Source organism: Echeneis naucrates, chromosome 21 (genome assembly GCF_900963305.1).
Source record: "Echeneis naucrates chromosome 21, fEcheNa1.1, whole genome shotgun sequence".
NCBI lineage: Eukaryota > Metazoa > Chordata > Actinopteri > Carangiformes > Echeneidae > Echeneis > Echeneis naucrates.
This window is the reverse complement of record NC_042531.1, coordinates 16,445,221-16,469,373: the sequence shown is the minus strand read 5'-3', so window position 1 is coordinate 16,469,373 and position 24,153 is coordinate 16,445,221. Positions and strand designations below refer to the sequence as shown.

General features: G+C 41.3%; 1 protein-coding gene across 6 annotated transcripts in view; it reads right to left on the bottom strand.

Annotated features, from left to right (window-relative positions):
• LOC115061625 (partitioning defective 3 homolog B-like) overlaps nt 1-24,153 on the bottom strand; it is a 180,095-nt gene that overhangs the window by 15,379 nt on the left and 140,563 nt on the right. For 5 of the 6 annotated variants that reach the window (XM_029530049.1, XM_029530048.1, XM_029530045.1 and 2 more), the window contains exon 24: nt 3,935-4,011. The exons of the other annotated variant lie outside the window; for it this stretch is intronic. In XM_029530049.1, the coding sequence (XP_029385909.1) occupies nt 3,935-4,011 (77 nt within the window). The remainder of the gene's footprint in view (nt 1-3,934; nt 4,012-24,153) is intronic. 6 annotated transcript variants of the gene reach the window in all.

Below are 24,153 nucleotides of genomic sequence, written 5' to 3'. Positions count from 1 at the left end.
GTTCGAATGGAGCTGCTGATGGACTAAGATCACCTTGAGTAAAACGCTCACTGGAAGCGTTCGCATTAATAAGATCACATCAAATTAGTTTATCTGTAAGACTGTTTTATATATACTACATGCCTGATACTTAGCCAAAACATTACTTTAGAACTACTATATCTGCCTCTGATAAATCAAATTAGAGGCAGAAGCCAAATACTCAACACACCCAGAATGAACTCTTTAGTTCACATAGGTGACATTTGCTGACAGTATGTTAGGTAAAGGTTTCTGCTTTAGGCAGGCAAACATCATCTGCTTCTACTGGGTCATGTTTTAATTTTAGAGCCATCAAAACCTCTCGTCTCAAAGTAACAACATGAACAGACACACACACACACACACACACACACACTACGTACATATCCAGTGCTCCAGTTAACTGATTTTGAGTCAAACACACAGTATCTGACTAAGCAGCCCTCCAGCTATTTCTGGACTCACTTGGAAATAATATGAACACAAACTCACACATACACACCCACAAACACAGCCCTTCCAACACACATCCAGGTATACAGCCATGTAGATATCAGATACACACAGCCTGCCAGCTATTTCGGGGCATGTGGTGAAATAATATGTTTTCATAAGGTCAACAGGCTGGATGCGGTTTCCAAACATGATCTTTGTCTGACTCTTTAGACACTGAAATATTTTGAGATCTCACTGACAGCAGGGAGAGGGTGAAGCCAGAGATGCAGAGGCAGAAGGAGTGGAGGGAGATATCCCTTTCAGACATAAAACATTTCTGGGATAATCCATGTATTTAGTAACAGCTTCTTGTTTTACAGATCAGTGCATTCAACAAGGAAACTTTCCTGTGGGCTTCTTTTGGGCTGTAGTGCAATATTGACATTGCGTGTTTTTTTTTGTTTGTTTGTTTGTTTTTTTAATTCATGTATAAATAAAAATAAAACAAATGTACTCATGCCATATGGTTAAGTAGTACAGTGTTACTTCAGAGCTGACTGATCTGCTCGAAAGTGATTTTGCAGCTTTTAAAGCATCATATCCTGGTCATGATTCATATGATGTATGCAAAAAGGTCCCAAGCAGGAAAGCTGACATGACTGTTTTAAATCACACTTAAGACATGTAGAAATGCTTCAAAGGCGTTAACAGGCTAGAAGACAGAGTAACCTTTACGGAAAAATGACTTGAGGCCCTCAAACATGAGGCCAACATGTAAAATTGGCAGCATTTACAGATTACAGTGCACGTCTGAAAGTGGAAACAGAGACAGGGTGTACTGTATGTGAGTGTGTGTGTGTCCAATTTCCCAAGGCTTTTCAGATACCACAGCCAGACCTCAAAACTATCATCACTGTTCTCGCTCCCATCTGCCAAACTCATCACCCACACACAGACACACACTCTCTCTCTCTCACTCACATGCGCATATAACACGCACACATGTGCACACAGGCACACTCGAGCGCACGCACACACACACACACACACACACACACATGCACACAAAGAGGCGTAAACTAACCATCCCTCAGCTTTTTAACTAGGGTGGGAACCTGGCTATAAACCTTATAACATTCAAAACTTCTGTCTGTCATTCCACTTACTGACTTCCTCCCTCTCTCACTCAAACATGCACAAACACAAAAGCAAAGAAACAGTTGTTGTTAGTTTGTTAGTCTGCGAGGCTGTTGGCAGTTAAGAGGAAAACAGAATGAGGTGAGAAGTTGTAAGCTTTTTTTTTTTTATTTTACTGAATTAAAAAGGGACTTAAATCCAAGAAAGATATATCTAATTGTTGAGAAGAATAAGAAGATAAGAACAGAAGAAAGGACTTTAAGAATTAGGAAAATCAAGAGATGTAAAGATTTAGCAAAGCTGAGGTGAATATTGCTACTGAAAACTGAGATTATAAAAAACAGGGACTTTCCGAGGACGGCTGTACATTGTAGTTTGCCTTTATGTTTCACATTGAGGTCTAAATATTTAAATTCTCAGTGAACAGCTGTGTCTTATTCACATTTCAGGAAATTTGTAAATAAACTAAACACAACCAAACACAACTGTGGCTGTCTAAGGACAGAATATGACCCTGATTATTCCAGAGAAGCCATCATCAGACAAATGGAAAGAATGCTTCAACAATTGATTAGTATACTCAGGAAGCTGTTACTGTTCTTGTGTTGGCTAATGTTGGTAATAATTCATGCTGTCGAAGGAAGAAAACAACAAGATGCACAGAGTAGGGTCACAAAGATAGTCAGAGTTTCCCTTCAGGACTGTCCACAACAGTCTCCTCTGTCTCCTAGCTTGCTCAGTCAAATCAGATCAAATCAAATGTATATATACACCGCTAAATCATAGCATTTAAGACACTTTACATGTAGAGCAGGTCTACAGTAAACTCTCTGTGGAGTAGTAAACTAGAAAGCTCAATGGTAATTACAAGGGATGAGTGAGTACGCCATATCTGTATCTGTTCAACCATCTACATTGACTCTATTCGTACTTGTAAGTGGCGAGAGTCAAACCAAAAGTGGGCGTGGTTCATATGGAAGTTGTATTTTTAAGCCTGAAATTGATATGGGTTGGTCAGAACTTGCTATATTTATTGTTAGCCTCAATATATTTGTATTTACAGATGAATTTGTATTAGACCAAGGTAAGAGGAGCGAGCCGACCGGAAAAAACCTGACCCGGGGAAGAAACAGAACAGAAGATGTGTGCTGCATGCAGCACCGCTTCCGTTACAAATCAAGCTTTTACCCCATAACCCCATAAAGTGGGGCAGATTTGAAACGTTTGGGTTCTTAAAAGCTATTTTAAAATGATGACGCAGTGGTGTGGATGTAGCCTACCTTTACATCTCTATTAGGCTAAATGATGATCTCGCCGGGGACTCCATCAGGTAGCTGTAAATATCCATGTATGTCACCTGCAGCCATTCAGTGGGATCATTAGTCCATGAAAATGAAGGCAAACAGAAGGGAGAACGAGAACGACCCACAGCTGTGAGTTCTTCACTGTACCGTTTTTTCTCCGGTACAGCTAGCGTGTTAAAATAATCATCTCGGATTCTGACATAATGTTTTAAGCTAACTACTGAACAGTATATTTTAAATTGTGCCGCCAATTGTTTTCCCCTCCGGTGGGCGTGGCTATTGTAGTATGACGCGTTCCGCTCTGTCCTATCACAAGATGCCCTAAGGAGGACTTTCCTTCAGCGCAGCACGGATATCAACTCGTATGGTAATCATACTCGTCAAAATGGCTATATCTGTACAGGATATTTGACTCAACCCTTGTAAATATGGTTTCTAAATATATGAACAGTTTAATTTTCAAATAAATACCATCGTCTAGCATGAACTTTGCAGTTTCAACAGAAGCCAACTGGACACCAGTATCTAAGTGACAGCAGCTGATCTAGTTGCCGTTTTATGATTCAGAAAACAAGTTGCAATGCAAACCCTGATGGCAATAAATCCACTATGAGGTCTTTATACTGTGCTAATGTGTTGGAAATTACGTGTCATGTTTCCAACAACTTAGAAAAGCTGTTGCTGAAATTAAAGACTTGAAATTTGTAGCCCCGGTATTTTAGCAGATGTTTGAAGATGAAAAAAACCACAGCTAAGACACTCATGCTGACTTTCAAAACTTCTGATTGTGCATAAGTGAGATTGTGGTGGGGGGAGCAGGACCAGGAGGCAGGGATCAGTTTGCAGCCGCAGTCTGAGTGTGTCTTCCCCAGGGAGAGGATAAGGTGAGTTCCTGTCTAAGGCAGAGGCTGCCAGAGACACAGAGACGGGCAGGAAAGACTTCAAAGAGCCTTCCAAGAGAAGAGAAGCGAAGAGAAGAGGTGACGCTTGTACAAAACCTTCTGGACATCCTTATGAAAGAGAAGAAGAAGCCGTACCTTGGTAGGGAGGCATACTGGCGTTCCACCTCTTCATAACGCGGTGCCAACCGAGGATCTGTCCCTCTGCCTGGCATCTACGAAAGACACACCACAGAGAACACAACTAATTAGTTTCTACTGTTTTGATATTTTTAAGGACATGTCTAAATTACACATTGCCCTGCATCAAGTACTAATGAAGTTAAACACTGTGAACCTCTATATGTGTAACATGAACCCCTCGGGTCTTATTTTTCTGTTTGTGTGTCTGTTGACAAAGGCTACTCATTAGGGATTTAGTCAGAGTTTCAGGCGCACACATGCACACACACACAGAAACAGTCTCACACAAACAGAACCACGTCTCATCTCCATCTTCCTCTTACACACACATACACGCACAAACTCTCAGAGATTATCCTAGTCTATTCAGTAGGGAGATTCCAGCTGCCGCGGCGCTCCTTAAGGATGCAAACTAAACCCCAAATGACAATCTCAATAAATACATACCCACGTGCATCCACACACGCACAAACATATACACATGCCATTTTCTTTGTAAGACACTCTTAATAATGTAAATGAGACTCATATTTTTATAATGCAGAGTGAGAGAGTGAGATATATGACTCAGGGTGAATGTTGAAGCTCTGCTCAACTCCACTAATAAAAATAACTCACATGCTGCATTATAAAGTCCCACCAGGAGCTGTGTAATGCTAACCCATCACATTTAGCCTATCCCAACTTTATCACTGCAAATAGTGCTTGTTTTTCATTGTTGTTGTTTTTTTTAAACAATACACAAAATTGTATAACAAACAACAGCTTGTTGACAGATTATACGTGTGATAGGATATTACTATATGCCACCAGCACATTTGGCCATAATGTCTTTTAAAAGTAGTAGTCTGTATTTCCACAGAGCCCAGGGAAGTCGCTCAGTGGTATAGAGAATGCTGAATGCAGAGGCCAAAAAAAAAAAAAAAGACAATATTAGATCTGAGACAACAGAGTAGGGGGAAGTGTGTGTATCTGTGTGTGTGGCTGTGTCCAACGTGTTGAAGACAAAAGGTTGAAAGTTTCTTTTAGAAAACTAGGTTCCTCTTCTCTCCTTGATTCAAGGTAATGCCATCAATGTGTAAGGTATAAGAGTTAGATCTTACAGACCACGTCTCTTCCTCTCTCTCCGCATTCTAGGAAATGATGCCAGGAGGCACATAAAACAGATTTGCTGGTCCTGCTTTCTTTTGAACACCTGCCTTTATAGCACCAATATCTCTGGTGGAGAGACAGCGGGATATTAGGAGGGGAACAGAGAGGTGGAGTGAATGAGAAGTAAATGAGTTGAGGAGAGCTGGTGAGGGAGATATAGAGAGGAGGAGAGAGATTATGAAGACATTCAGAGGTGGCTGGGAGAGGAGGAGATGAGAGGTGAATTATAAAACAAGGGAGTGAATGGAGTGAAGATGGAGATGACGGTGAAAGGGACATTAGCGACAGGATTTAAACAGGGTGTTAAAAGTGGTGGTTGGATAGAGTGAAAGGTGAAAGATGAAGGAGGAGTCCCTGCAACATCTGGTGGCAACTGAGAGGTGAGAGACATGACTAAGGAAGAGAAGAGAAAACAGAGTAATGACTAGAGGCGTGAAGAGAAAATAAATGAAAGAGGGAAAACTGTTTAAGTAGTTCTGACAGTACTGTCATCAGGGATAAGGCTGGCATTATTCTATATTTTGTCTGCTGTCAAGAAATCCCATGAAATGTGCAGCTTCAGTCTGACTTCCCGACCCAGACGAAGCTCATTGATCCATAAAAACAATTTTAAAAACAGGTCATGAATACATAGTTATTTTTCTTTAAAGGGAACAGTAATCTATTAAAATAGCTGCATTTGCTGGGACTGTTTTTAGCCATGTGCTTTGTGGATCTGGGGAAAGCGTGTGTGGTGGGAGTCACTTCTGAGGGCCATCAGATCCCTATATACCCAAAGTGAGAGCTGTGCGCGGATACTCAGCAGTAAGGTGGAAATGTTTCCAGTGGGTGTTGGCCTCCACCAGGGATGTGCCTTATCTCCGATTCTGTTCGTAATATTCATGGACAGGATTTTGAGGCACAGCCGTGGTGAGGAGGGGTCGCAGGTCAGTAGCTGGAGGATCCCATAGTTGTTTTTGCGGATGATGTGGTCCTTTTGGCACAATCGGCCTTAGATCTACCGTGCTCACCGGATCAGTTCACAGCTGAGTGAAGTGGCAGGGATAAGAATCAGCACCTCTAAACCTGAGACCACGGTTCTCAGCAGGAAACCGACGGATTGCCTACTGCAGGTGGGGAATGAGTCCTTGCAATAAGTGAAGGAGTTCAAGTATCTCAGGGTTCTTGTTCATGAGGGAGGGAACTCTGAAGTGTGAGACTGACCGGCGAATTGGGGCAGCTGGTGCGGTGCTTCATTTGCTGTTCTGGACCGTCACGAAAGGCAAAGGCAAAGCTCTCGATCTACTGGTCAGTCTTCGTTCCTACCCTCAACTATGGTCATGAGCGATGGCCTATAACCGAGAGATCACGGATACAAGCGGCTGAAATGAGTTTTCTCAGATGGGTGGCTGGGATCGCCCTTAGAGATAGATTCAGAAGCTGAGTCATCTGGGAGAGACGCTGCCCCTATCCATCCTATCTGATAAGGATGTCACCTGGGTGTTTCCCTAGAGCATAGGTCTTCAACAGGTCAGCGGAGGTACTGCAGGGGGGTTGCGAAAATTTTGGTTGATTAGACTTTTTTTTTTTTTTGGGCCGCAATTTTTTTTAAACACAGAAAATTAAATAAGTGAAATCTTCAAAGTGATTGATGCTTTCTTCATAGAAAATTACATTTCATGGAAAAAATTTGTTGCACTGTGCACTGACGGCGCAAGAGCCATGGCTGGATTAAAACGTGTATATAGTCAAGAAGAGTGCTTTGCAAACGCAACTCTTCTCCAATCTCTGTGCTGCTGAAGGAGAAGAGCACACTGGGCTACTGTACCACTCTGAGGTGCGGTGGCTTTCACGCGGAACGGTGTTGGCCTGTCTGTTAGAATTACGGACGTCTATTCAAGAGTTTTTATTTCTCCAAATGCGCACAGAACTGGCTGCAATGTTTAGCGACAATGCCTGGATCACCAAACGCGCATATCTTGCTGGCATTTTTGCTGAGCTGAACAAACTGAACAGTTTGATGCAAGGCTGCAACACACATGCCTTTCAGTTGTACGACCAGATGGAAGGCTACCTCAAAAAAATCAGAAGATGGAAAGAGCACGTCGGGTAGGGAATATTTTCTGTTTCCATCAGCGGACGAGCTGGGAGATTGTGCTGTGCTCTCGCCTCCCGCACGTGAGTCTTTCCCACCTGGAGGCGCTCTGTGGGCAATTTAAGAACTACTTTTGGGAGGCCGACTCCTGGTGCAGTGACAACAAATGGATACAGTTTCCGCTCAGTGACGACGCAGCAGACGGTGCACGCCTGACAGTGAAAGAGGAGGATTAGCTCATTGAACTGTCCACGGATAGCACGTTAAAAAACATATATGAAACTAAACCTCTCACCCAGTTCTGGATATCTTGCCAGAAAGGCTTTCCACAACTGGCAGCAAAAGCAATGAAGAGCCTGCTGCCATTTGCTACAACTTATCTTTGTGAAAGTGGGTTTTCCTCACTCACCAACCTGAAAAAGACTTCAGCCTGAGGCTGATATGACTTGACAACCTCCATCCATCCTAGGTTAGACAAGTTGTGTGCTACGCATCAGGGTCAGACATCTCACTAATGTGGGAGTATTCATTGTTCACAGGATTCACAAAATTAAAACATGAATCTGTCAAGTAGTTAAATATTGTATGCAAGATAAAATGTTGGCAGGTATCAGTTTGAGTTATGTTCATAAATGGCAGTGACATGGCCACCCTACTGTACCTTGCATGTTCAAAATAAAAACATGAACATGAACCTGTGTATTATTTGAATATCGTAGTATTGAATGCACAATAACAAGGTACATTATACATGGCTCTATAGGACCACATTAATAAAAAACACAATTTTATACACAACATATATAAGCAGGGGGTCCCTCCTCCATCTCTCCATCATTTTGGGGGTCCTTGGCCTGGAAAACGTTGAAGACCCCTGCCCTAGAGAGGCATGCCTGCCTCATCCAAGTGGGAGGAGACCTCCAGGCAGACCCAGGACCAGGTGAAGAGATTATGTCTCCTCGGTGGCCTGGGTCAGCCAAGGTTGTCAGGGAAAAGGAAGTCTGGGGCTCTTACCCCAAAGACCTGACTTTGGATAAGCAGTTCAAGATGAATGAATGGATGGATGTTTTTAAGCATGTGTGATATATGACACTGAATTATACTATAGTGTCCATGTTAATGGTAATTCATTCATTCTTTCTTTCATCCTTTATCCCTTATGCTGGAGTGCTGGAGCCAATCCCAGCTCACTCTGTGTGAGGGCGGGGTCACCCTGGACAGGTCACCATCACAGGGCCAACACACAGAGACAGACAGAGACCAACAACCATTCACACTCACACTCAGACCTACGGACGGAGGGAGGAAACCACACAGGCACGGGGAGAACATGCAAACTCCACACAGGCACAGGAATTGAACCCGCAACCTTCTCTGGGCGACAGCGCTAACTACTATGCTGCCGTGCTGCCTGTTAATGGTAATATATATTAAAAAAGTCTCAAAAGTCACTGCACTGCACACTGTGTGTTTTCATAGGTGTGTTTTAGACAATAGCAGAGCTCTTTGGCACAGAGGAAAAAAATCTACTCCATGTTTGCTACAGAGGATCAGTATATGGTAGGATTTTATTTTATTTTTTTCATACTTTGTCTTGTCAACAAGGATAAATCAACATTTTTTAGGCACTCATCTTTCGAAAAGGTAGTCAATCTTCCCCCTGACCCTCCCAGTACAGACACGATGCGGTTTGGTACTGCTCAAATGTGCATGAGTGTTTGTTTGTCTCAATACATACCCAGGGATCAAGAGCAGATTACTGTGTGATGCACCATACTGAGCAAACACAGCCAGATTAACATATACTGAACATGCATGTATGCAGAGAAAATATAAGTCGAGCAAGAAAGACGTATCTGTATCTGACCACTGATTACACACATGGACAATGAATCGTGGTAACTCTTATCCGAAGTGAAGTAATTACAGCAAACAGGGACTTTCTCCTAATGAAGTAATACATCATTGTTTGTGCTTGTGTGATGAAGATTGGTTACCTTTTCATTCATCGATCCAGCATCGATAAGTTAAGCACAGAAATCACACTATATTTAAAATGATATGTTTCAGTGAATCCTGCAAGTGTTTTTTCAGGCCGAGGTGACAGAACACATAAGAGATCCTTATTGCTGAAAAAAATGACAATCCCAAAAACCAATCAGCCACTGGCAGTTTGTTTGTAAGCGAAATTACTTCCTGACTACAACTACAGCTGCCTGTATTAGTCTGTGTGTGTGTAAGCGAGAGAGAGACAGAGAAATGTTAGATGTTGGTAAGTAGACTCTCCACATTCACCAGTGTGACAGGAGTACAGTTCAGTGCAAACAATATGACAGCTGGGCTTGTGCGGGACATACTGTACACACACTCTCACACACACACATTTTACTCACACACAAGCACCACCATGTGCATGCAATGTTTTCTCACCAAACATGCACAATCTTTATCTTTCAAGTGCAGCTACTGTTGACATACACACACACACACACAGCCTCTCTCATGCACACAAACAAATACACACCCTTCTCTCTCTCTCTCTCTCCAGTTACACACACAATTTAAACACACTCTCTCTCTCGCTCACAGAGAACTATGGCAGCAGTGTAACCCACTGGTTGGGGTAATGGTCTAGTGAAAAACCATTTCACGGCATAGTGAGCAGACGAGAGGCAAGAAGGAGAGTGCGGAAATCAAGCAGAAGAGACTGATACTGAGGAAACGCACACACACACACTGAGAAACTGCCACAAACACACACACACACACACTGTAAGAGAGGCTCATCTCTCTCCTTTCAACAGACCCTTCAATTTACCCATAAAACACACCACCCCATCACTTTCAACACTGACGTATACACACACATTCAGTCTTTTCTCCTCAGTTACAGTTTTTTTTCTTTTTTGGCCTCTGTTACACACTGCACACACACACACACATGCACACACAATAGTGCAAACATCCTTTTCACTCCAGCTGTTTCCAGGATTTCTGAGGGATTTAGATCGACATGGAGTATTTGGTAGATGCATGCTGCCTTGGTTGAGACCACTTAGGCCAAATGTGAAGTGACTCTTTCTCTTTTTTTGTGCCCTCTCCTCAAGGCTTTCTGATGTCTTTTTCTCATCATCATTATGTTCCTCTTCCTCCTGTCCCTGTCCTCCCTCTCTCCCTGTCCACGCCTCATCTTTCCCTTTCATTAACCAACTCTCCGAATTGAAATAAAGGGTTCCTCTGAGTACTTTTAACCTCCCCCTCCTACTCCTAGTTAAGATCTCTTTTTTTCCTCCTGCACCCTTCATGATGTTGTCTTACTCCTTCCTTTCGATCAATCTACTATTTGAAGCTGATTTTACAACTCTCATCTTCATGCTCTCGTTCATTTCCCTCTATTGTATCCCCACCCCAATTATCTTAATACCCCCCATTCCTAAAATCAATGAAGACAAAAAGAGAATCAGTCACATGGAGGAGGTTCCCTCTTCGACAAACCCCCATCCTCCTCCTTCCATATGTTTCGTTTACCCTCGGCCCATGTCGTTCTTTCACTGCCAATGCCCTTGTCTTCTTTCGTAAATCGATAAAAAAGATTTTTCTCTCTTTCTGTCCTGCCTCCAGAGTGCCCCACCACCCCTGTAGAAATCAATGAATAAGGGAAGGCTGCTCCTAATCTGTATCAGACATATCGTTCTGCTCAGCCAGCACTTTGAGCTGACTCAATTAAAACAGCTCTGAAGAGGCTACTATTCCAGTGTCTGTGTTGTACTGGAGCATGTGATATAATAAACCCCTTAATCCCTGAATTTATTTACACTTGTGTAAAAAAAAAAAATCAAGTGGACCCTACATTAACTGAACATTGTTAATTTGACTATAGCACATAAAATAAATATAAATTTAGGTATGATACAAATTAACAACAGGAAATAATGACCAGTCCTATGACAAATCAGCGCTTTCAAAAGATTCCTAGGTATGTATCAAATATGACAAGCAGGCAGTGGGGAATAAACAAGGCTGCATCATGAATGGAAGCAGTTGGTTGGTTAATTCTAAGATGTATTAAAATTTTTTGCAGGTCGATGCCTCAAACCAAATCCACATCACATGATACACACATGATGTTATTTCTATGGTACAGACTTACATAAAGGTTTGAGTTTGAGGTGAATTCGTGACAAGAGATGTTAAGGGGTTAATGCATATGTGTCAGATTCAGTTACAGGTGGGAGGAATGGGGTGGGTGCCACCCGAGGAAGCCTGCCACTGCATACAGCAATGACAATAACCATTCCAGTGATGAAGTGCATTTCCAAAGGCGGTGGTGTGAATTTGAATCCTCATGGCGTCAAATAGTGTGTAATAGTGAAGTCTGAACTTCAACTTTGGGAACAGAATAATGTGTCTGGTTTGTAATGGGGAAAAAAAGGTTAGAGCGACAGTGATGCTACCGTTAAAAGACAAACTATCAAGGGTCATAGCGGCCTTCTCACTTTAAATTTTAGGCGCGTCAACATTAACTGTGAGCCAAATTCTAAACTGAAGCATTGGCTGCTTTAAGTCTGTATGCTGGTGCAAAGATGACCTGCTGGAGGGGGAAAACCCCAGTCTGTGCCATATTGATTTTTAAAAACTCTGTTTGCATCTATCTGCTACCCGAAGAAAAACAAAGGGTGGACTTCATTAGTGTATTGCTGAAAAAGCAAAAACTACAAAACCACTCCTGAATAATATTGAATGATTATGAATAGTCAATAGAATTGATATATAATATATAATAATATATCTAATATAATCTTTTTAAAACACAATATTTATATTATTTATTTATTAATTTCAGACTGTGGTTTAAATGACCCCCCCCCCCCCCATCGCACACACACCTCATGTTTTTAGTAATTACAACCCCACTGCTATTAGTTGCATTTTGTCACATACTGAAAGCATGTTTTAGACGTTTTAACAGTGATGAAAATACATTCACACAAACCAGAACACATACATATACTGCAAAAGAGAGAATCCACCCTTACCCATCTATGTACACTTAACAGAGTAATGTACCTTATGATATTAGTGACATGTCCTCTTTGTCTCGATTCTCAAGCATGTCCCTGTGTCTGACTATGTTTGGGCTGGGCACCTATCAGACAGGAATCTAACAGTTTAAATTCCCTTTCAAAACTCCCATCAAATTTAGCTTATGGCCTTCATAACATTCCATCCACTGTCACTGAAGCAATAAAAAACAGGACGACAGAGCAGAACAAGCTCATTCCCCCGGCTCTTCCTCAAACACCTCAGCTTTCCTGCCCCTACTTCTAACCACCTATGTACACTTCCTTCCATTCAGTTCTATTACATTCATTACAGCACCGCAGTCTTCATTTATTTTCCTCTCTATCTGTTCATGTGATCGTGTACACTTCCATCCATCGTAGAGAAAATGAATTGCAGCTGCTGGTGAAAAGCCCTCCATTTTCTCCAGCTAATAACTACAGCCTCTTAACAAGGAAGCACTAAAGGGAAGACATTCAAAAAGCATACTGGCAAAAAACAAAAACATGTTGATTCATACTGAAATTACATCCAAGTTGACACACACACACACACAGGTCACATTTGAGCACTAATTTGTTAATTTCCTATCGTGACTGACCAAGCCACCACTTATTTAACCCCGATTCGATTCCCAATTGGACATTGGTCTTCAGTCTGAAACTTTGCCTCAAAATTACCACGTGACAGACAGAGCTGTTCTAATGAGGCCTTTCTTATGCTTATCATTCCTCTAAGGACTTTTTAGCGACTAAAAAAGGCACAGTCTCTGCCACAGTCATCTATGGTACACCTTTTCCATCACTCTATCTGGAGTTACAAATGTATCAGCATCATAAAATGGTGGCTTGACAGAAATTTGTCTTTCATCAGTGACATCAAGTCTTCCTTGTAGTAGAATCATTTACTTTCAGATTAAGCCAACTCTCATCTCATTGTTTATAGAGGAATCTACAGTCAGCAGCTGGTTATCTTAGCACAGAACACATGAGCCAGGGAGAAACAGCTACCATAGCTATTAACAGATGTTTTCTTAATTTGAGATTTTATTGTGGTCCTAAGCAAACAACAAAATTGAACGTGCAAATCAAGCAGCTGCATGAAAAGAAAAAATGACATTTAATAGTAGCATAAAACATAGAGACATCACAGGTTGTAATACATTTATATATAAATATATACACATAACTTACGCATAAGTCACTGTTAAATAATTGTAATAAAATTAAGTAGCAGCATGAATGGCCATTGTTCTGTGTTGGTAACAGGTATAATAAATTGTAATTGCACATGAGCAGCTTGGTTAATAGCGTTGACCTTCAGAGTTTCACTGACTTTAGTATGCTGATGGCTCTGGGTAAAAACTGCCTCTAAATCAGCACCTACACTGCTGACATAAATCAGGAAAATAATCTCAATTGTACCAGGCAGATGTTGGAGCTGACCGGTTTTGATTGTTGCTTGTCGACGAGTAATAAACTTTTGCCTGTAACTGTATTTAATCATTTTTGGACAGAGCCACACTGTTTCCAGTCCTAATGCTGACATGAGACACACTAAGATAAAATAAGATAAGCTAACCATATATTCGCTGTAGTCTAATATTTGCCTAACAAATGTTATCCACCTTATTCTATTATCCTATTATCTTAGAAGTGAGTGCTCTCCATAAACTCCTGAAATATAAAACCAAATGTGAAGTAAACTCTATACTTGAATTTCAAAAACTATGCATTCTCCCTTTCTCAGCTTTGGAATAAAATCAATTATTCACCTACTTGTAGCATCAGGAGACATCTTAAAGTAAATTGAAATATGTCTATGTAGGTTGTGTTTGTTTGTTTACTTTGACACAATAAGAGCTGTGGGCGGGACCGTTTCACAGCCAGGAATCTCAGCACCTGGCAAAGTAACCACTGAGGCCCTGCCATTGATCAACAGCCCTCCATAGACTTCCACAGACACACACCATTTTGTGCTGTTGGCTTGTGAAATGTCAGTTTGCTCTGCTGAGAGACAAAGAGTGGCAGCCAAAAGAGTGCAGCAAAAGTAAGACACTGAGACAGAGGCAGACAAACATAGTGAAAAAATTAAATAATCATGAGCAAATTTGTTTATTTGTTTACAGCACCAAAGAAACAGCAATATCTTTATTCACAACCCCCCCCCCTCCTACTGAAATGTCAGCAAAGCACTAGAATAAAGGGCTAAGCATTAGGACTGGAGCACAGTTAAATGTCACAGCGCTGTTGAGCCTGTGGTACAATTAAGACCACAGAAGGTCAATTTTCCCCAAAGCATGCAGTTTAGAGCATCGCCCATGAATACAGCGATTAATACTACTTAATGCAAAGCATATCCTGTTAGTTTAGCGTGGGTCTGGGAGTGGAAAGGACTGCATATTAAGTTTGCCTCTGTTTGTATGCATATCAGTATGTAGACCTATCAATCAAATTAATTCCTCTTAAAAAAAAAAAAAAGAAAAAAAAAGAAAAAAGAAAAATGGCATTTAAATTATCAGCATCCCAGCAAACGGGTAGCCAGAACAGCATATTCACACAAATGACACAACGTAGATTTGTTTCTTCCACTTAGGACGATATCGCAGTAACTTATGTTAATTCCCTGGAAATGTACCTTAACCTTATAAATGACCACTTACATAAATAACTGCAACCATTAGCATAACCTCAAACCAGCTTTTGGCGCAGTTGTTCAGGAGCAAAGAAAATAAGAGCCACTGTTTCCTTTCAGCTTTGGCTGTTTGGTGGTTTAATTTTCATCAAGACTGATGTACTCTTTACATCTTCCACTGAATTGCGGGAGACACACACAGAGCAGCAGGGCATTTCAGGGACCTGCCCGGGGAGTGAGCTGGGATTGGCTGCAGCACCCCACGACCCGGAAACGGAGAAAACAGTTGAGATTTAATGAAAAACACACAAGAAAGACAAACCCCTGATTAAGTAAATCTTCGCTTTCTAATGTATAAAATAGAATCACTTCATCAGCTTGTGTAAAATCTGGGCACTTATAAAGAGGGAATGGAAACGAACAGAACAGAAGATGGATTTAATAACAAGTTTAGCTTTTGAATTAGTGGACTGAGACCACCTGTTTGGGTGCTCACCTGACAGCTTTCACAGCTGCTGCACTGTCCTGAACTAATGGGAAAATGAACCAGAGATTGCATAAACTACTTGGAAGAAAGTTGTCAAAAACTATATATATATATATATATATATATATTTTTTTTTTTTTTAGAGGGAAGGACATATTTGGTGATAGTGAATGGTGAAATTTGACATTACTGAGCATATTACTGGCACAGTACATCTCATATATATACATTGGATATCTATCTGTAAGGAAATGGGAGGGGGGTATAGGTTAAAAATGAAAAAGAGAGAAAAAAAAAAAAAAAGGGAAGAAAACAGTTAATGTGGTGAGAGAGATGGGAATAAATAAATGATAGTAAGAAAGAAGGTAAGGTGGTATTAGAGAAGCTAGGATTAGTCCCAGCTGCAGAGCCTTTACACACAACACACACTTGCACATACGAACACACACATGCCCTAAATCTATGCGTGCGCACAATACCACAATAGAGTACATATGCATGAAATTAAATCCAAATACATACAGTAGAGTAAGAAATACAAATAAAAATTAGAGAAGGTGCAAAACCACACATACAGTTAAAACTATTACACATACACACAAAAAAGCGCACACACACACACACACACACACACACACACACACACACACACACACACACACACACACACACACACAGGTTTATCCAATCCTTAGTGTTCTTAACAGTTAAGCGTGTCCTTGAAAGTGCAAGGTGGGGAGCTGATAAGAGGACAGAGAGAGTAGGAAGGAGTTAGGATGATGGCATATAGAGGGACAGAGAGAAGGATGAGGAGAAGGAGCCGAAAAAAGTGAGGCTAGATAATTTGGTTACCTCTAAGCCCCCTCCCTGCCACCCAGATAGTATATCCCTCTTCCTCTATCCTCCCGCTCTCCATCTGTGTGCCTCACTTCTTGCTTCCACCCAAAACTTCTCGACTTATAAAATTTCCTCTTTGAGGATTAGGGGGAACAAAAAAAGGTGAATTCCAACTCAGAGAGTGGAGGAGAGAGAAATATGGGTGAGTGAAAAGTGGTGGGGTTAAAGGGGAGACAATTTAGCACGCGGAGATGTAGAGATGAGGGGAAAGAGGACAGAGACAGCAAAGATGAGAGCAGGAAACATTTTTTTACCCCCACTGCCATTTTTAGAATGTCAGCACCTTAGGTAGGAAAATCTCTGCTGGGTATTTGTGGATTCTTGTGGATTATTTATTTATTTCACTATGATATCTGAAGAGCAGGACTTAGCATAAGAGCATAAGCACATAAAAGCAGCACAGGCACCTCTCTACTATGTACACCTGATTGTGTGTGTCTGTGTGTGTGCGTGTGTGTGTGTGTGCAAGAGAGAATGTATGCATGTGCAGAGTATCAGGCTGAAAAAATAGGTTTGTACATGAGAGTGATTGTGCAGTGGTGGGAGCAGGTGGCTACAGTGGCAGGTTAGATGGAGCACTAATAGGATGACAGTGACACTTTCTCCCTCTGCCTCCTTCAGACTCTCTTCCTCTCTCAGATGATTGGCTCCAAGGTTAGGGATGGCCGTGCAGCCTTTCCATTTTTTCCCCTGTATTTCCTATATATTTATGTCGTCTATTCTCATCAAAGTCTTGACCTCTTCCCTCCTATTGTCTCCTTTGTCACACTGCTCCAGTCTCAACATGTTATATATCTTGTCCTCTCAGTTTTTACTTTGCTCTTTTCCTTTCACATCTCCTTGGCTTTCCGTCTTTTCTCATTCCTTCTGACATCCCACCATTTCAAGTCTGCTCAGGTATCACTGCGAGGGGACCCCTCCTCCTCACACCCTCACTCCTATCACACATGCACCACGAACTGCCAATGTATTTTATTACAGTGACTGACACACTGACACAAATCCTGAATCGGGATGGGTGGGATTTTTGCTATTAACAATATGATACGACTGACTGAGACAGACGCACGAAGATGAATTTGTCTATTTCAGTAAAAAGAAAAATCTCCAATTTGCATGCAGTATAGACAAAATATTGGAAGTGAAGTAGTGTGTTGTTTTCGTGGACTGTATATGTATAAGGCAGCGTATTGGTCATCACTGTCGCCCCACAATAAGAAGGTCATGGGTTCAGTTCCCGGCCTGGGTCCTTTCTGCGCCCCGTGTCTGCGTGGGTTTACTCCAGGTACTTTGGTTTCTTTCTACCATCCAAAGACATCAAGTTTGAGTTAACTGGTGACTCTAAATTGTCTGCAGGTCTGAGTGTGAGCGTGAGTGGTTGTTTGTCTCTGCGTGTTGGCCCTGTCCAGGGTGTGCCCCTCGCCCGGTGTGAGCTGCGATTGGCTCCAGCAACCCCATGACCCGGAAACGGAAAAAGCAGTAGAAAATGGATGAATGGATGCTTTGTGCATGACTAAGGATGAGCAAAGGGGAAAAAAGAGGAAAACAGATAAGGGACTGTGGAAAATGGAGGCAATATTTGCTTTTGTGCTGGATGACATGGCTTGAAGAGAGGCATAAATCCACTTGCTGCAGTTTTTTGTGTTGTGGTTGTGTGGCCCTGAGTACATGTACACAGGGACAGATACACAAACCCACATTGTGGTGCTCTCTCTTTGAGTTCTAAAGGCAAGGTCATATATAAAAGGTAATATACATAAATATATACAAATCTAAATCTTTAAAACTACGGTCTGACCCTTGAGAGACCTTCTTGTCTCCAGTGGTAAAGATTAAAAAACAAAACAACAACAAAAAAAAAAACAAAAACACAATGTACCTCATTTCACATTGTTGACTTGACTGATAAGGTGTGATGATGAGAATACTCAGAGGGAAAAGTCCTTGTAAAAACAAAATTCTCCAAAATCCTGACAAGAGATGTGAAATATTACTGGGCAGTTTTCCCTTCGTCTGACAGCTGCGAACTGGCTGCAGGGTCAGATATTGCATTTAGTACAAGGGCGGAAAGTGTCATTTATCAAATATCCTCTTAGAAATAGAGATGGACAATTTATTGCAGACACAAGCAGTCTGCTGCAGATTGGTCAGGATTAGGCTCAGTCCTAGTCCGGGGGGGTGGGGGGGTGGGGGGGGTTGGAGGAGGAGAACAGATTTAGAAGGAGGATGGGTGGGAAAGAATGAGAAATGTAAAGAGAGAGCAAGACGGGGATTAGAAACCCTCTGAAAGGCAGTCACTTAATTTCCTGGCTTACCTGGCTGTGATTATCTCTTGGGTGGGAATGGAACGATTGATGTCCTGGGACCAGAGTAATCCTTGGTGACTGACCTCCACCTCTCATTTCCCCTGGATTAGCTCACTCTGCTACTTAATAAAAAGTTAAGGGTGGACAGATATTAACCTACAGCGAAGGGGAGAAAGATTGTGTTCTCCAACTCTGAAGACTGTTCTTACCAAAAAAACGACGGCATTTACCGTTCAAACATCTAAAATGACCTATTTCTACATTTCTTTACAAAAAACTCATGTAGCTTTGTGAGTTCTGAATTAATATCTCTGAGAAATGATACTGGCGTACGTTTCCCCATTGTTATAGAGCCAGAAAAGCCTCATAAGGACAAGACTTTTACACAGAAGATTGCTGTTTGCTTCCCAACTGCTCCCACCTGCAAACATGGGATTCTTTTAACTGCGACCACAATCCTTCCCCAGCCTTAACCAAACACTGCAACTCTGTGTTGCAAAATTGGAGGAAAGAAAAGAAGTACTTGATCTGTACTCAGCTGTTCTGATCCAGAAATCACAATGTAGGAGAGGAACAAGCCATGTCTTCAGAAAGACAAACACTAATACTGATACTTCAGATGGTATGTGTCAAAATGCACGTGTCCATCTGACCAGCTGCTTTCCCTGTTGCCTGGTCAGTAAATTAGATTATTGATATCCTGTACATAGAGGGGAGAAAACTACTGAGCTGTGCAGATGATCAAGAAATGATGTTCATACCGCAGATAGGAAAGTTGGCGAGGCTGTATGCTCTTTGCAAAAAGCTTTTGGCTCACACATTGTTGCACTGAAGCATTCATTAAAGTGTAAATATCATAAATTATTTAATAGTTTTGAAACTATGTCACTCCGATGATAAAGAATTCAGATCAGGAACTGCTCATATGGCCCATATGATAGCGGCTGTGGCCACTATCATAAGTATCCACAGCGGAGCTTCTGGAAAACAAATGATATAAAGATTGGAGGTACTGATGTAAAATGGGAAACCAAGGAAAAAGAAAAACAGAAAGTAAAGAACCAAGAATGTTAGATGGAGAAAGAAAAGGTAAACAGTGCAAGTTGGGCTTAAATCAACAAACAATAAGTGAAGAGATCAGAACAGGATACTTTACTCTGTTCTCTTCATATGATCATTATCTCAACATTGTGTTAAATTGAAAAGATAAAGAAAATTCAAAAGTCTACACACACAAACAACAGATACACACACACTTCTCGCCACTGAGATACACATTGGCTTGTCATGGTAACTGGCTAGCTTTGGCTTCTTGCCTTGTTCAGGCTGATAAATTAGTGAAGCTGAAGGTGCCTCCAACTATTTAAATCCTAATGATTGAGGGTTATTTGCAAAGTCACACAAGAAGTACAGAAACTTGCAGCTCTCACTGATACAAACTTTTATATCTTTAAAAAGCTGAAAATAAACAGATAAACATTTTTAGAAAGGTTCTCTCCAAATTATTTCAGTGTCACTCTGTTTTTCGTTTCGTTTTTTCTTTTTTTTTTTTTGGGGGGGGGAGCTCTTTCTTCCCACCAGGCTTTTCTCGAGGGGGGAAGCCTGAAGTGTTGCCAGGTTGCCAGCCAATCTGACCAATGACATGTCACTTGACCCTCCTCTCGGCCAATGCCCTGTCTCCAACAACCGGCTGGGCCCCAGCTGGCCAATTAGCTCGCCTCTTAGTGTGGACCTAGGCCAATGAAAAGCCCCGGGAGACTTCTGTTCATCTGAACTCACAGATGGGCGGACAGAGAGAGAAAGAAGAGGAAGAGGGAGTGAGGACGTGTGTGTGTGTGTGTATGTGAGGGAGAGAAAAGAGAGAGAGCAAATGAGGGACTTGGCCTGGATTCCCAAACGCTATTGAGACATCTTCACTGAAGGGGTTGGCTGGTTTTGAGTTAGCAGTTGGAAACAAATCTCTCCATTTAAAAAGTGACCAATGGGAGAAGTCCTCTGCTACTAGAAATGAAAACAAGGAAACCAAATTGTAAACCTGCCAAATTTTGAAATGAAAACCACCTATACTTGATCTTGTAATGCTGTAGGACCTTTTTTTTGATCATTTGAAAAAACACGGGACTCACGCACATCATGTGTGCTTAAAGTTGACCCCATTTGACTTTTTCTCCAGCCACAACTAGGTTCCAGTGCAGTAGTTTGTGACAGATCTTTATTGTGGTTACATAAAACAGGTTTTAGCTCCAGCTCAATTTACTTTCTTTTCTTAATCACTTCCCTGTCTAGCTTTGCTTTACTTTAAAACCACTAAAGGATCGCCAAGGCAGGCCAGTGATTTCCTGTCCATTAAGCCTAATTTAATGAAGAGCTCTTTCAAGTAAAGTTAGCAAACTGTGAAATTTTGAGTATTAAATGGAAAGGCCTCAATGTTACTGGGTTGGAAAAAAATATCAAGTGAGCTGTATGGAGAAAGTACTACCAAACGCAGTGGAACTTGAAACGCTTCCTCTGCCTCACTAGTTACACTGATTTGGACTGAATATTCTTCCAGTACTTTAGCACTATGTCTATTTTTTATCACAGAAAACATTAAGCGAAACTGACTTTCTTTCAGTCAGCATTTTAGACAGCTGTATTGATGTGCCACAGTTACATAAGCTTGCCCTCTCTCAATATCTCAGTGTGTGTGACTTGAATTTGCCCTCTTTTTCTCTACAGCTCTAACTGAATCTCTCCCCGACACACACTCGCCCCCCCATTTTTTTAAAGATAGCGCTTGGAGTAGAAAAATCTCTTTCAGTTGCATTTTCAGTTTTCTATATTGATCCAGTGTTGAAGTTCATTTGTGCTGAATACATGAGAGAAAAACAAATATGTACAAAAATAGAATCTTAACTCATATATAACTAGTATGTATCAATAAATGTATATTAAGATGAGAGCTAAACAAACAAAGAATTTATCAAAAGTCAATCCAGTGTATACACACATACTTAGACAAAGCTTGTTTAGCATCTTTTCAGAGTTTGGAGAGGAATCCTGTGAACTTGGGCTTGAATCAATTAGCTCACATGCCATAGAGGGAATGCGAGTGTGAGTCTTTGTTTAAAAAAAAAAAAAAAAAAAAGTGTACTTCACCAGCTCTACACACACAGCATGCTTATTTAAACCTTAAGTCCAGACCACGAGCACACATTTGAGGATGTAAAAGTTTAACTTTCTTGTTTAGGTTCTGTGCTTCAGAGGACTTAATGGAATTAAATAATAGACATTGCATTAAAGGGCCAAGTGTCAGCTTCAATTTAAGCAGGTTTACTTTGATAACAGTGACCTGTACGTGAAATAAATTGCTCATTATCACCTAATTCCATCAACCTATTTTAAGTACCCCTGGATCCCGGGCAGAAGCGCCTATCCAAGCTCACTACGCAGGAGGGCAGTCATACCGTCACAGGGGCAGAACTGATTAGGTGAAAACCTTCATTCCCATTCCTATTCGTGAGCTCAACCAGTAGCATAAATTCTAATTAATAAATAAATGTTGCAATGTCTTAGCTGCAGGGTTTGCTGATAAGTCATTTAAAAAAAATAAAATACACCCACTCTATCTTTAAAGCGTTCAGCAGGAGGTTGTTGGTGCTCCTGATGTTCTTCAATATCTTCCTCTCCTCGGGTTTTCAGCACACCCTCTCTTCACTGTATGACTTTAAGTTGACTCTCAGTCTCTCACTGCCTCTCTCTTTTGACACTTGAGTTTTCTTAAAACCACTCTTATTTTGAAACTCACTGACTCTTGTGACTGTATGTTTTTCAATCTGTACCAACTCCCCCCCTTTCCTTTCCAGCTCTCAGTATTTCTTATCTACCAGATGACTCACCATATTTCAGTGTCAGATATTTCTCTCTCAGAAGCTCAAGTGCTGCGTGCTGCCTTAAGAATCGCTGACAATCTACAAATACACACACAGGCACACACGCACATCCTCACTGACACGCTGACAAAAGTGTGCAGGCAGCGTACTCACAGGTGCACATATTCGTCATATAGAGGTGTTGGTACTCAGCAACACAGCTGAGCCAACAAAAGAAAAATGTACACACAAGTGCGTGGCAGTTGGCTATCTGTCCTGTCCACAGTGCGGTGGCCAGTGGCGATAACACTCTCCATTGGACCAAAACTCATCACTCTTTACACACATACCTGGACAAGGCTTCGCGTGTTTGTCAGGATGTTTGCCTGTTGGCATCTTTCTCAAAGCCTGAAATGAAAATCATGAGAGCTCAACAGAAATCAAGATTTGATAAGACGTAAGGCTATGAAGACCCATGAGCTATACCTGAAGGAGAAAAAGAAATCACATACACACACACACACACACACACACAACTGTGGTCACAGCTGCAGACAGGTTTTCCAAGAATGTGACCTCTACGTAGTAAACTGTATTATTTGAACCGTTTCTGCCAACAGCACTGCAACAAGAGAGGCTTTCACGCTAGATTACAGGATCATTTCTATTTCTGCATGTGATATCGATATGGCTCTTTGCTGGATATGCCTGGAAGCCAAATGAAAACACATGCAGGGATTGACTCTTTATGAGCACTTGCCATTTTGTGTATATGCGTATTTGTGGATTTATGAATTGAAGAATCTCTAGTACACCCGTCCTAGTCTAGACACATACTAAAAACATGACCTTTTACATGTACAGCCCAGACAGTTAGACATGTTTTGTTTTTCAGGCTCTGAGCTGCAGCAGAGTAATTCCAAATAGGATAATACAATTATAAAGCAGACTTATGTCGGGATAGAAAGCACTGTGTGAGAAATAACCTCTTTTAATCACATGGAAGTGTGTACACTTCCAATTATCCTGTCATCTTTAGGGTCATATTGCCTCACTATGGTTTGAGTTATAGAAATGCTTTGCAGCGTCTGTGCTTTCTGAAAAACTTGTCTCGCTTGTGATTTGTCCGTGTTTGTCCAGTTTTCAGTTTTCACAGTCACAGTGACGCCTCAACCCTCACCTGAAGTAAACAGATTGGCTGATCTAAAGTAGCCATGCATTTAGTTAGATGCTCCTCTTGCTCACCTTGTAGCATGTTCTCACTTCTAGTGTTTCCGGTTAGGATGTCAGCACCAGAACATTTTTGTTTTTATGTCTTTACAACAGAGGCCCGCTTTTACGTGAGATGTGCGCTAAGGCCAGACTCTAGGGATTCATGCATGTAGAAAACACATTAACAGATTAAGTCATGACTCATGATTTAATGCTAAGAAAAAGACAGCACTTCCTGCTGCTGTTTCACATTAAACACTTTCCAATAACAAAACAGAGAAAGACTCTGAAGTGGTTTCCAAAAGTTCAGGCTCATTCAGCAGGGTTAGGCATTGACTGCTAACTATTGTTGAGGTTATTGGTTCTAAAAATGAAAAGATGAAAACACTTCTTTTTGTGGTGTCCGGCAGCTGTAACTTCGTGTTTCCAATTCTAGCAGACCACAGTAAATTGAAGTGAGGTTACTGGATGATACACGGACAGTTAAATCATGGAATTAA